The 14,495-nt window shown below is 39.8% G+C and overlaps 1 protein-coding gene across 1 annotated transcript; it reads left to right on the forward strand.

The window, feature by feature from the left end:
• Positions 1 to 12,759, forward strand: LOC139942256 (uncharacterized). Its single transcript, XM_071939047.1, has 2 exons — positions 1 to 353; positions 8,823 to 12,759. Exon 2 carries the CDS (start codon positions 9,199 to 9,201, stop codon positions 11,068 to 11,070), a length of 1,872 nt encoding a protein of 623 aa, XP_071795148.1. The 5' UTR covers positions 1 to 353; positions 8,823 to 9,198; the 3' UTR covers positions 11,071 to 12,759.
• Positions 12,760 to 14,495: the final 1,736 nt, after the last annotated feature.

The following is a 14,495-nucleotide window of genomic DNA, read 5'->3' on the forward strand; positions in this document are numbered from 1 at the left end:
ATCATTCAACCTGTACAAAGAAATAACTGGAGTTTGGGATCATTGTGGGATTGTCCTTCGACGATTATGGGATGTCATCAATCTAGACCATCCTAATATCAATTTTCCTCATGTTCAACTTCGTCTAGAGAAAGGAATACCAAGACCAGTATATACGAACCAGACAGCCTTCAACTAAAATGATGAAATCTGAAGTTTAGAGTTCGGTTTTGGAGATATAGTTCGTCGACTGAATACGGCATGAGCTTCAAACACATTCATTATTTATGGTGTGGAAACGATTCATTGCCACTGTGATTTACTGATATTGCCTGTGGCTGCTGAAAGTTCACTCCGTCTAGACCAAACGAAAGGTAAGATCTATGGCGTGTGTGAATATGAAACCATAAAGACTCGAGGGCTGTGTTTAGCAACTAACATAAAAATAAATAAAAAAATCCCTTTTTAAAACATACGTTCATTTCTACCTCCATGGTTCATTATAAGGATAACTTTCCGTATGGCGCCACCACTTTTTCACTCATTTTTACAAAAAGGGATATGTCAATGAGGTAAATTAGATACTATATTATTTTATTTCGAATGAAAAAGTGGTGGCGCCATACGGAAACTTTTCCCATTATAAAAATGGAGCAAAGACCAACTATAATTAGGGTTCACCACGCTGAGTGTCTACTTGGTCATGAAAAGGGGAGGGTGTCTACGAGGTGGCAGGGGTGGTAGGATATGGATGTTTAAAGTGGTGGTAGTTTGTTTCAAAAGAGGAAATCGTAGTTTTCAATTCTTTCAAACAATGAAAACCAACCAGTAAAATCCATCACGAAATTCAGTGGTCGCGATTGAGTTCATTGAACGTAATGTATCGAACTGGTATACATTTCGTCTCTTTGGTTGTGTATGTTTATGTTTGTTTACTAAAGCTTGTTTGTTTGTTGTATTGAAGTGTTGTTGTTTTTTGTACGGTTTTCCGATCTCATTTTTGGGAGAGGCATACTGATGGGAGGGGCAACAATTTTGTCATTTAATTTAGTTTAGTCATGGTGAAGGAAAATGGTGAACCTTCTTGTTACATAGAATTGAGTGATCAGATGTCTAAAAATATTAGAGACAGTGGACACTAATGGTAATTGTCAAAGACCAGTCTTCTAACTTGGTGTATCTCAACATAATGCATAAATTAAAATAACAATGTGAAAATTTGAGCTTGATTGGTCGTCGGAGTTACGAGATAACTATTATTATTATTATTATTCATGGTTTAGTAAAAACATTCAAATTAGTTGCCATAGGCAAAATTACATTGAATTTACAAAATTTACAGATAAAACAATAAAATTACAGACATATCAAAATTAGGTTTGACATTAAAACAAGGGGGCATAAAAAGTACACAGGAATTTAACTAGGCGAGATGAGCAGAAAAATATTACTGCAAAAGCGAAAACAAACAAAAAACATTAAAAATTAATTACGCAAAATTTTCATTAAGGAGTTTGGTCATGTAAGGGATTACACTATCAGCATGTCGCTTGGTATGTACATTAGGAGTTGTAAACAAGTGAGTTACGAAGTGAACGGCCATTACTATCTCCTCTTGTTTTAGGAAGCCACTCTAGAAATACATTACTGCTCGTGAAAGGAAAAACACCCTTGTCACACGAAGTTGTGTGCTTTCAGATGCTTGATTTCGAGACCTCTCTAAACTTGAGGTCTTGAAATCAAATGCGTTAAAAAATTACTTTTTTTCTCAAAAACTACGTCACTTCAGACGGAGCCGACTAACAACCTCTTCCCATTACTCGTGACCAAGTATGGTTTTATGCTGATAATTATTTTGAGTAATTACCAATAGTGTCCATTGCCTTTAATGTCTGAAGCCTTTCTAAGATTCAATTCGTGTCAGTAAAAATACAAATCCTTCCTATATAAAACTACACTACTTCGTTACTCCATGTACATTGCTAACGATGTGAATCATAATAGATGTCATTCATCACGTATCTTACCACAGACCACTCAAGATACAGACGTCATCATGGATTGAATTATGCCTAGACTGAATGCCTTTTGTGAGCCGATAAACAACCAATAATCCTTTTCTATCATTCTGGTAACATTAATCAATAATCCAGCCGTAAGAGTCTATCAAAAGTTCGTTTCATCAGAAGTGGAAGCTTACAATTCACTCTGACAACGGTGGATCGTGTTTACGGATCCAAAAGTGGTCTGTCAAAACGTTGCTTTAAAGGTACTGCATGGACACAATTGACTATTACTAAAAGTTGTTAGCATCAAGACTAACTTGGTAATGAGAAATAGAGAGCTGTTGATAGTATAAAACTTTGTGAGGAACGACTCCCTCTAAAGAAACATAGTTTTTGAGAAAGATGTAGATTCTCATTTAAATCATTAATGATAGACTTTAGCTGATGCATTTTTAGGCATCTGAAACACCCGAATTTGTGACACAATGGTGTTTGTTCTTTAATTATTTTCTTGCAACTTTGATGAACAATTAATTGTGTTAACACTTCCACAGAATTGTTATTGTATGCATATGGTGGGATAAATTAAGTAGAAATACTATAGTCTTTTACATTACCATGAAGGTATCCAGTGCCTTTAAAAGCTGTTTACTTATTCACCAAAGGCTTTCAACCCCAATCTGCAACCCATTACCCCAGTTTCTTTTTCAAAGTAAAACGAAGCCAGAGGGCCCAAGTCAATTTGAGCTCAAAAACGGACTTTAAACTTTCGTGAACGAAAAAGTTATTTAATAGTTTGCGGCGAAGAAATAAAAGGACAGATGACCTAAGTTCAAGTGGATACGAAACATTATCCGGGTATTTATTTGGTTGTGCTGTAACTGAGTACTCGGTGCGCTCATGAAATTACATTTTGGGGAAACCTGTTTGGGGCTAGCTGAAGTACCTGCATGTACTCAACAGATAAGCATATTATTTTTTAGAAACTCCATTCTTTATGGAAATGTATTTACGTTTGGTAACCACTCTTAAAACAAATGGCAATTAAAGTAACAACTTACCTGGTTAGAAGTACAGTAGCTTCTGATAGAACAAAACAATTATTTTCAAAATCTGTTCACTTCGAAGAAATGTGATGGTGGAAGAATAAAATATCAGTTTGTATCCCCAAAAATTTGAATCCGAGAAATGTTTCGATTCAAATACGTTTCTTATATTGTACTCAATCATTTCGGGTATTAGTTCAAGGATAAGTGTGCCTGCCACTTTGTGACCTGGACACTTCGTACCAAGTAAATTTGGCCACTTCGTGCATTCTTACCGGACACTTCGTACATTCTTACACGACATTTCGTACATTCTTACGAGACAATTCGTACCTTCTTAGACACTTCGTACCTTCTTACACGAAATTTCGTACATTCTTACAACACTTCGTATCTTCTTACACGACACTTCGTACCATCTTATGTACTAGCTGTATGACATCCTATAGGTATAACTAGCCCTTGTGGCCTTGCCGGTTGTGTATTGCATTAAAGTGTACAGCGCAGAGAAAGAATCATAAAAGGCACGCTCATCGAACACTAAATGTATACTCTGGAAAAAATATATCATGGTACATGTGCTATGCACTAAATGTTCAATGATTCACCTCTACAAAAGACTCTGTTTTAAGGTTTGTTAGATCTCATAGCAACCGCCCACTACCATATTTACCAAACTATGATCCTCTTTGTACGCTATTTGCCTATAAGAATCAAAATGCTGGAAAACCCCCATAGCTTCAATCCGTACCAGGGGTTACCTACCCTACCTCCATCCACCGTTTAATCTTCTTTCCCGTTCGTTTTGAGCGGATTAAAGTCAAGGACTTTCAAAAGGATAAAGCTTACGAAAGATTAAGTGTGTACCGAGGACTGACGGAGCATGGGTCAGAAATATCATGGGTGGAGGTATAGAAAACACCCCCACCAAAAGGGAGAAAACGGAGCGTTGGCCTCGTACTATTTTGTAGGCCCAAAATATTCTACAGATTTGAGATGCCTATAATTTAAAGAATATGGAATAGTTTTAAACCGTTGCCCAAACTAGCCCTGGGGTTGTTGGTCCAAGTTAAAGCAGTTTTTATGATAGGCCCTGGAATAAAAGTTAGAGGCCTAGTTACCGAGAGAGGGTGTGAACATTTTCCAAGATTGATGCTCGGACGTTTTGAAAATTACACCGGGAACACAATAGGAAACACATTTGTCTTTTATAGGAAACACCTATTATTAAAAATTACTACTGAAACAATTTGATTTCAAAGGGAGGCTGTTGTACAAAACTGCTTGTAACTGAAAAAATGAATAGTTAATCCCCAGCAGACTTGATTTGAAAAACACAGACTTTATTCAATAAAACCAAAAGAATTATTGGAAGATTGAGTTTTGTTGGCAAACTAAAGAGTGTTTTTTGTTTGTTCTTCTTTGGAGAACATACGACGGTCACTGGTATCCCCATATCTTAGGTGGAGATTTTTCCCTTCACTGTAAAAACCTCGACACTCCAAAGAATGTTTCTTATAAATTATGTTCTTAAAATTGTTAGCATTTTGCACTGTATGCTAAAATGGGAGTGTGTTTATGGGGTGCACCATTTACGTATTAAGAACGTGAAAAGGATAAGGATTATTAAATTTGGACGAGGACTGCGAAAGCTTTTACAAGGGTCCTTGATCGACATGTAAAAAAAAAATGAAGAGACAACAACATTGAATATTATCAATTTTTTTACAATACCGAGCAAAATCACAGGAAATAAAACCCACTCAAACTTTTTGGGAATGTTGACCCCTGCGCCCATCGTTTCGAAAAGCTTCCTGCAAATGGTGCATACTTAAACAACTAACCCATGATGAGTTATGTCCCAAAGCAGGGGTTAAAAACCGATGATAGTGTATAAAGCTCAATCGGCCATCGGAGTCACAAACACAAAAATTGAGAAAAAAACATACGTATAATAAATAGCATATTTCACCGTTTCCAAATATAAGTTTTGCTCTTGGTTTTTCCAATTTAAAAAATAAATAAAAAATATAGCACTCCGAACAAAAACAAAAACTTCACCAGGAAGTTTCCCCACCAATTCCATATTTCTACAAAGTAAGTGGAAATAATACTCATATTGTGAACCTGTGAAAAGTTATGTTTGTACTCTTACCAATGTTTTGCACACCGAATGCGCTCAACGAAAAGCAACATAATCGAATTATGTTGTTTGTCTTTCAGACAAAACGTGCATATGACGCCAACGCATCGGTATATCACATAATTTTAATTTAATAGCAATGTAAACAACTGTGGCAATCCCTTTATCTCTTCTTATATATGTTTTTCTATTCTTTAAAAATAGATTGACAAAATAAGCCGATCAGAATAAAAACAAACACCAACATGTTTGACTAACTGCGACACGCAAAACAGGAGCCATGATCACGCTTTGACCCTTAAGTCTTTCCCTCGCGTGTCGAAACGTGATTCTCGAAAATTAGTTCTACATTATTTTTGGTGAACAACTTGCACAAGCTCGTCTCCGTTTTTTTTTTTTTTTTTGTCGATTGGAAAAATAAAACAAAATTGACATACAAACTAGTAATGCTCTCTCAAATCATCGAGAGAAAAAAAATCACAAGTAAAGTGGGATTATAATTATTGTTATGTTCAAGGGTGATGCATTACAAGTCCCTATCGTATCTCTGAGTGTTAAGAAATGTGTTATTTCCTGAAAGAGCTAGCGGTGGATCAGCGGCGTCGATCACAAAGGTGGCTTTTCGGAAATTGACTTTCGCTTCGACCAGCTGTTTAAGTCGCACCAAGTTTTTTTGTTTTCCGAATTTTGTTTTTGTTTTTGGTTAGTGTCATTTGTTTGTTCTTACAACGCAAGATAAACTAACTTTTAAGTTAAATCTTCGCCTACATGATTTGTCTACAATGTATTTATTTATTTATTTATTTCACCCTGAAACTGTTTTCTTCCAAAACGTGGTTTCCTTCAGTATATGGATCAGGTTGGCTCATGGTTTCTTGTTCAACAACCGTTGTCCACCTCTATTGACCATGGTTCGAATCCCTTTTCAGACAGACTGGATCCTCGCATGTGGGTTGGTTTTCAGTATAGATACCTTACTGTTCATCCCGATGTTATCGGCGCTAATGTTCAATTGAATTTGTTAATGAAATATAACCAACTATTATTATGCACAACTTAATTAATAGCAAAATGGGAAAAAATCACTAACAAGGAATTGCCAGTAATGTATCCTATATCACAAAAGAGACACATGTAGTACAGTTGTAGATATAGAACGCGGAGATTCTGAACATAAAGTCCTACCAATAAATGTTGACGTGGGATTTGAGAAAGAAAACAAAATAGTGGTAAACATGTTTGATTGTTATACCTCGGTAACATACTGTGAAGTTTGATTGGTCGAGAACCAACCAAGTGCCGTGCAACAAATACGCTTGCATTAATAGTCTCATTCTCACAGTATTGTTATCGTCAATTATGCCTGTTCTTCGTTGTCAGTTCCAGGGAGCCAGTCCTCGTAAGCCAATTCTAAATTTGGAGCTACGGTTTACACAAAAATAGCATCCGTACCAAGTCGCCAATATCATAGTTGAACAATATTCAGCTATGATCGTTGAAGCACAGAGCAGGGAACATTATGGTTGAAGCGAGATCGTAATGTAATTAACACCTCGGCGAAAACAAACATTAGATACGAGCTTTTCCTGTCAGGCTTTGGATGCCAACTTTATTGATCGCTTCACGACTTTGGACCACGCTCTCCAATTCAACCCATTAATGGTACGGTGTTCTGTTGACTTCATCGACTTTTTAGCCAGGCTGATTGACGGTTTAATTACTGAGACATTTCAAGTGTTTGGTCATGGTTTGCTCTATAGTTTGCTCTTGTCCGTGTTTAGACCCAAATGCACTGACGAAAATTAAATGAATAAGCTAGGGTTAGTTCCGGATTGTTCATTAAAGAGTAGACTGCTCGGAATATTGTGAGAATCATGAGCAAAAAAGTTAATGATTTATTGTATACAATAACTGTTTGTCTGGTGTTATATTGTTACGCCCTTCAAAATAATGAGTTGAGTTTTAACTATAGCCGATAATGTTTTGTTTTTAATTTTATAAGCTACTGTATTTTAAGTACTTACTCAAGAAGTTAATGAACATACTTACTTGAAAACACTCAGCCTGGAGAGCTATTAATGCGTTACATGTTGACAACACGGTTAGAAACGTCCCCCTTTGCAGCATATTATTTTAGAGAAAGACGTAAGTTTGCACATAAATTTCAATATAAGAAAGGCTTTAGCATGAAACCTCCCTTATGTTTCTGAAAACATAAAATTGTTTGGAACAAGAGTATTTGGTTTGCTTCTTTTTTTCTCGGAACTTCGATGACCAATTTAGCCGAAATTTTCGCAGGTTGGTTACTCCAGGGATACACCAAGTGAGAATACTTTTCTTTGAAAATTACACACAAAAAAATGCCTTTTAAAAATAGTAATTGGGCCACAAATTTCACAAACCCTGCGATTCGAACTGTCATCTGACATCCCATCCCCTTTGGCAGATTCTGTACCCGATCGGTCATCACATGCGTATAATGTAATAATGCTGTCTCGATATCAAAGCGGTTTGTTTATTTGTTATTCTTACCCGGCAGCAGTCTTGATATCAGAAACCGTTGCCAAACAACTTGAACAGCCACCGAGTAAATAATTATTATAACTGGGTCTTTCAGGCCACAGTTCTCATTGTCAATACTCCCAGCAGTCATAAGGCCAAATAAACAAATAAAAACATGTTTAGCGTCGTCCCTTTAAACAAAAGGGAAGGGGGGCCCTTTTTTTCATTTTTAGTGTCCGCTCACTATATACAAACGGCTGGGCTTTTCTTTTTTCTTTTCTTTTCGCGTTAAAATAATTTTATATTTCTTTTCTTTTTTCGTAAAAAGAAAAAGGAAAAAAGGAGAAAAAAAATAGGCGGCTGGGCGGGGACACTAAACATGTTTTTATTCATGTTAGGCCTGCTATGGCGGATGTGACTTCTATAGCTGGCTGTGTGTGGGTAAACACAACACATTACTCGGGTAGCGATTACTATATACATTTGCTCAGAATATACATTTGTATTGTAAATATTTTAATGGAGTCAATTTCAAAAGAGACAGAGGAAGGAGAAAACAAACATCACTTACGCGTCGTTGCTGATGGTGATGATTGTTGTCAACTGTTGGTTCCTGCAGGGTGTTCGGGTTGGCTTATCACACCGCATTTTGTTTTGGGACAGTGTCGGTTCATTTATTGTCATGTGCCTCATTTCTGGTTCCTGCGATGAAACATGATGAAACTTTAACACGAATGCCTTAAGGTATCTGTGCAGAGAAAGGTAGTTTTTTTTTTAGAAAGAGATGATTTCTCACGCAAACATTAATACTAGTCTTCAGGCAGGCCTGAAGCCAAGTTTTATTAGGCATCTAAAAACACAAAAACCTCATGCAACAATGGTGTCTTTCAATGTTGTGTTGCAACTTCGATGACTAATTGAGTCCAGGTTTTGACAGATTTGTTATTTTTAATACGTTGAAATTTACCAGGTGACTGGTCTTTGACAGGTACCAAAATAATGTGTCCAGTGCATTTAACTCTCACCATGTGTCGATGCATGTGTACGCTTATAAATTGCCATTAGGACACGTCGGCACAGTTTTTTTTAATATCTTCTAGTTAAGTATATTTGATGTTTTCTTTACTCTTGATTTGTTTACCACAGGTACGGACAAGCATTGATGAGTTTCCACGAAGTGATGAGTGACGGCATCAGTCAGGACCACGGAAGGGGATCTTCCCGCGTTTAAGGAACGTTGCTGTAACACCCAGTGAGCCCACTGCTGGTGTTTCTTGTTGGTTCAACCATAGAGAAACTATGGTTCAACCATGGAGGAAGAAAATAGAGGTCCAGAGATAAGCGGTTTCGTAAAAATGGGAGACAGAACCTCGTGAGAGTTGTTTCTCTTCAACTGCTTAACATAACTGTCATTCATTGATTACATTGCAACAGTGAGTGAGCTAACATTAAAATTGAACCTGGCGGAGAAAGGATAAGGACGAGGTAAACTCTGTGTAGACTTCTCTTTTGGTACCTCGTCATGTCTGTTGCCACCTTCATGATGCCGAACGATCGTCAAATTCTCCCGGCAATTAGTCAGCATCGCTCGATCTCGCTCCGAGACAACTCGACCTCCGGCCGAGGTTACTCAACAAACCGCAAAGGAGGTGGAAACTCAATCGCAGCAGCGGTCCAGAGACCGTCTGGTGGCGAGAGTGTCCTTTCAGTTCCCAGGACTGAAAGCAGTGGACAGTCCAGCACTATAAGTGATAGTAGTGTCCCTGAATCACCGCAGACTCGGTCGAGGCGAAGCTCATCGCAATTTTCTTCGATCACACGAACGGACACCGGGCTCCAGCCACGGCACAGTCTAGCCTTGCTGCCCCGTCTCATAGATGACCAGAGCTTCATACGAGCCGCTCGAAACACCTCCAGCGAACACTCAGCTCTGTCGTCTCGGTCCCTTGAGATATTACCGAGTCGAGACTTCATCTCAGATGAGCTTCGGATGCGGACGGTGTCCCTGCCCATCTTGGGACATCGTCATAAACACAGACCTCGGATACTACACGATACAGAAGAGGAGGAGGGGGAATACCTCACCGATAGTTACTCAAGTGATACGGATGACCCAAGTGGTGATGAATCAAACATTGTTGAGATTGGTCCCTACCCGAACGTTGGTGTCGACTCTTATCTCGATAGTCATTTACTCCCTGAGTTTCTCCCCGCGTACCTGAAACCATGGACTCCTGGAATTCGCAAAAGTAAACCAAAGAGGAATCGCAATAATGCTGAAGCGGAAAAGAAGAGGAAAGAGTTGGAGGCACTCCAGGCTAAGACACGCAAGAGGAACTCGCAGTCAAAGTCGAACCCGCGGAGACGCTCCGTGCGGAGCAACGCCTTCACCCGGAAGCGGGAGCAAGAGGTTGCGAAGCGCCACCCGGTCCGGAAGCAATTCGTGTACTCCGAGCTAGTCCAAGACGAGTTCCAGAAACACATACCCCAACGGCTACCGGGAGGCAAACTCAAACCGATATACAACCGTCGAACAACAGAGGGCGAGATCTACGTCCCGGAAAACTTAGACATCTCCTTCGAGAGACTGACGGTAAAACCTGGAGATGAGAGGCTCAACTCTTGGGACACACCCGCAGCAATCAACAGACGCCGAAAGGAGGAATTCCAGGCGTTACTAGAAAAGAGGAAGAAACTCCAGCGTCAGATGGTCAGCAAGAAGAAACGAAAAGTTCGTTTTGTCCTCCCGGAAGAGAAAGGAGAGATCGAGGTCGGAAAGGTCAGCATAGAGGGCGCTGTGCGACCTGGGAGTGGAAGCATCTCACAGCAGAGTATTGATGGCTCCGAGCTCGAAGAAGGAGACACCACGACGGAACACGGCGAGCTTACTGAAGGAGAGCAAGGTGTTGCAGCGTCTGCTTCTGAACACCCAAGTAACCTGAGTCTAAATGAAGTGGTAGACAGTGAGATTCTATACGACGGGAACGAGGAAAGGATACAGCGAACTAATAGCTGGGTTACCGCACAATCGGCTGACCTATCCCCTGAAACAGAATCTGGAACTGAAACTGATGCGAACCACAACTCGTTACAAATCCAAGGTGACATCGAAAGGGCAAACTCATCCTCAAATGCCCCCGAAGATATCTCCAATGAAACTAGTCCTGAAAACTCCACCTCAAAAACTGACACGAACAGTACCACTGGGGACATTGTGGGTCCCCCTGGCGGTAGCGTGAGTCAGGCGGACACCCTGCCCGGGAGTCAATCAAATCCCGGGTCGTACTCCTTGCTCCGCACGGTCGAGCTGCCACCCAGGGAGTCCATAGAGACCACTCGAGATATCAAAATCCTATTTGAGCGAATTCCGAGCATTATCATCTCAGATACATGACGAGTTTGTTTTGTTAGTGAGTTTATACTGTAACAGGTTTTCCCAGCCAAATCCATTAATCATTCTTATCCAATTTCATTCAAAAAGACATTCGACACTGTTGGTAATAATAATTTGTCAACGACCAGTCTTCTCACTAGGACTATCTCAACATCTGCATAAAAAACACCATTGTCACACCAGGTTGTTTGCTTTCAGATGTTTGCCTTCAAAGGCACTGGACACGTTTGGTAATAATTGTCAAAGACCAGTCTTCTCACTTAATGTATCCCAACATAAGCATAAAATAACAAGCCTGTGAAAATTTGGGCTCAACTGGTCATCGAAGTTGCGAGAAAATGATGAGAGAACAACACCCTTGATGGACGAATTTGTGTGCTTTCAGATAGAAATAAAGACTTCTAGCTACAAGTCTTTTATTATTTTAGTGAGAAATTACCTCTTTCTCAAAAACTACGTTACTTCAGAGGGAGTCGTTTCACACAATATTTTATACTATCAGCAGCTCTCCAATAGTCGTTACCAAGTCAGTTTTGAAGTTAATAATTGTTTTGAGTAATTTACCAAAGTGTACATTCCCTTTAAAGGCAGCATGGAAACTAGGTAATTAATCAAAATATTTATTGGCATAAAACCTTACTTGGTAAAGAGTTAATGGGTAGAGGTTTTATAAAACATTGTGAGAAACGGCTCCCTCTGAAGTGACGTATTGTTCGAAAAAAGAAGTAATTTCCATGAATTTGATTTCCAGGCCCTCAGCATTAGATTTTGAGGTCTATAAAAATAATAATAATTATAATATTTTGAGTTTATATAGCGCTTTTTCACTCCCGAATGGGTGTCTCAAAGCGCTTCAAATCAAATCAAGCATCTGAAAGCACACAACTGCTTGTGACAAGGGTGTTTTTTCTTTCATAGTTAGCTCGCAACTTTGACGACCAATTGAGCTCAAATTTTCGCAGATGCATAGTTGAGATACAGCAAGTGAGAAGCCTGGTCTTTGATAATTGTCTTTAACACTCATTTAATTTCACGCATTTTTCCCGATCCACTCAAACTAGGGGTTATATTTAATTGTTTTGTTTTTCATTCAGATTCGTTTCATTTATTCATTATGCAAGCACGAACCCTTTCTGTCCAAAAGTTTGTGTACAATTCGATTGGGATCACAAATTAATGGTCATTGGATTTACAAACATATGATTGAAGACAAAGACTTGTTACGCACAAATATTATTATTGTATTTTTAGCTACAGTGAAGCCTCTTCGGACACAGGTCGTTTCTAGCAATGTTTTCAAATATCGACAGCTCACATAGTGATCTTTACGAAGTTAGTTCGTATGATTAATGGTTTGAGTAATACCCTCCATTTATAATGGTTGTAATGGCAGCTCCATGAAATTGGGCCCTGGGGTAATTATGGCCGATTATGGTTTCATGTTAGTTACCCGAATTGCACACTATCGACTTTATTTCATAGGGCCAACCATAAATAACTATACACACATTTTGACATAAATATTATTACCTATGGCGTAGCGTTGTACACCGTGTGGTTGTAGGCGTATTACTCGCAAATTCGCGTAGCATTTTTTATTTATTTTTTTTTAATTCAAAATGTCGGTCAACGTTTACAATAGTTGGAAGGATATTTTATTTTTATAAATATTATATATTATTATTGTTATGATGGTATTGTTGGCAAAGCATAGATTAAAATGTTATTGTACAAAATTGATCCCATGTCGTGAGTGTGATGAATTTGTTTTACATTGAATTATCTTGACAAGCTAGACTCTACGCACCAAAGTTCAAATTAATAAAGACTGAACAATTATGACAGTGCTTTCAAAAGCCTCCCCCCCCCCCATTCCCGCCCACACACACCCGGAGAGTGCATGATTGTGTATTATTTTGTGAGTCAAGAACTTCTTGCTCTTCCATTTAGTGGGGGGGGGGGGGGGGGGGGTAAACAGGAACGAGCGGGGGAGGGGGGGGGGGGCACGAAGTCTTCCCCTCCTCAACATTACTATTATGTCATTGTTTTTGTAAATTGAAGCTATTATTGAGAAACCCTACCCCTGCCTTGTGCCACCAAATGTTGTCAACCTTTCCACGGCTATACCACGCGGGGCCACACAACGAAATACCATGAAGGGGGGGGGGGGGGGGTCTGAGAAATTGAGTAAAGACAGGGTCGATTTTAAGAGTACATGAATTTTTAAAGAAAAATAACTTACTGTAGCAGGTGGTATTGGGGGGTCATCAAAAGTAGGACGCTCTGTATGACCCCAGAAATTGTGACAATTCGAACGGTTCCTATGAGTGTGACAAACAAAACATGGGTGGAAGTGATGATGTAAAAGTGACGTTTCAAAGGAATGCTGGTCACCTCGCCACCTGACAAGCTCAAAGCCATTATATTACCGAAAGAATCCTTAACTATTTTCTGGGGGCGACTTTGCTAGGGGGCGACATTGGCTGGGGGCGACATTGTCAGGGGGCGACTTTGCTAGGGGGCGACATTGTTTGGGGGCGACATTGTCAGGGGCGACTTTGTAACAACTCGGGGCGAGCCGGTTAGGGGGCGACTTTGCAGGGGGCGACTTTGTTGGTGGCGAGCTTGCTATAGGTGGCGAGATGACCAGCCTCCTTTCAGAGGAGCGCCGGTGTCGAATGCAATTGTGTCCGCCATGCAATACTGTCCGCTCCGGACTCTCTTGCTTTGTTTATGCAATCGTGTCCCCGGGGCTATGCAAAAAACCGTCCGGGCGGACATGAACATGACTGTACATGTAATGTGCGTTGCAACATATTCACGTATTATGATTGTAGCGAACACCCAACAGCCGAACATTTCCCCCATGTCATTCATGACATGCACTTATAGCTTGTAAAAAAAAAGCGAAAGTGTTCCGTTGACCAAGGGCGTTTAATTTACTGCAAGGACGGTTTTGCACGGGGGCGGACACAATTGCATAATTATGCAAAACCGTCCGTCGGACATTATTGCATATGCAATAATGTCCGACGGATATTATTGCATTAGAGGACATCATTGCATATGACACCGGCGCGGGACGGAGAGAGTGGGTGCTGGTGGGGGAAGAAATGCGGTAACAAGTGAAACTGCAGCCTTCAATGTTTTACCCCCATAGACACAGGGGGATAGAGACAGACTGATAGGTCATACCATAGAGTAAGGACGAGACGATTGAGGTTGCCCATCGAAGTGGGTTGGCCCCGCTCCCCGCAGGCTGAGTTTTGATATTCCATTAGCATGCTTGTCCTACAATTGCAGAAAACTTATGCTTACGGTTTAAGCTTATCAGCTAAAACTCCGATATCACATGTATAATATGTGTCTTTTCTTCTCCTGATCATTTCTGCTATGGTGAAATTACAGTGCTCGGCAATCTACAA

Source organism: Asterias amurensis, chromosome 9, assembly GCF_032118995.1.
Source record: "Asterias amurensis chromosome 9, ASM3211899v1".
NCBI classification, from domain to species: Eukaryota; Metazoa; Echinodermata; class Asteroidea; order Forcipulatida; family Asteriidae; genus Asterias; species Asterias amurensis.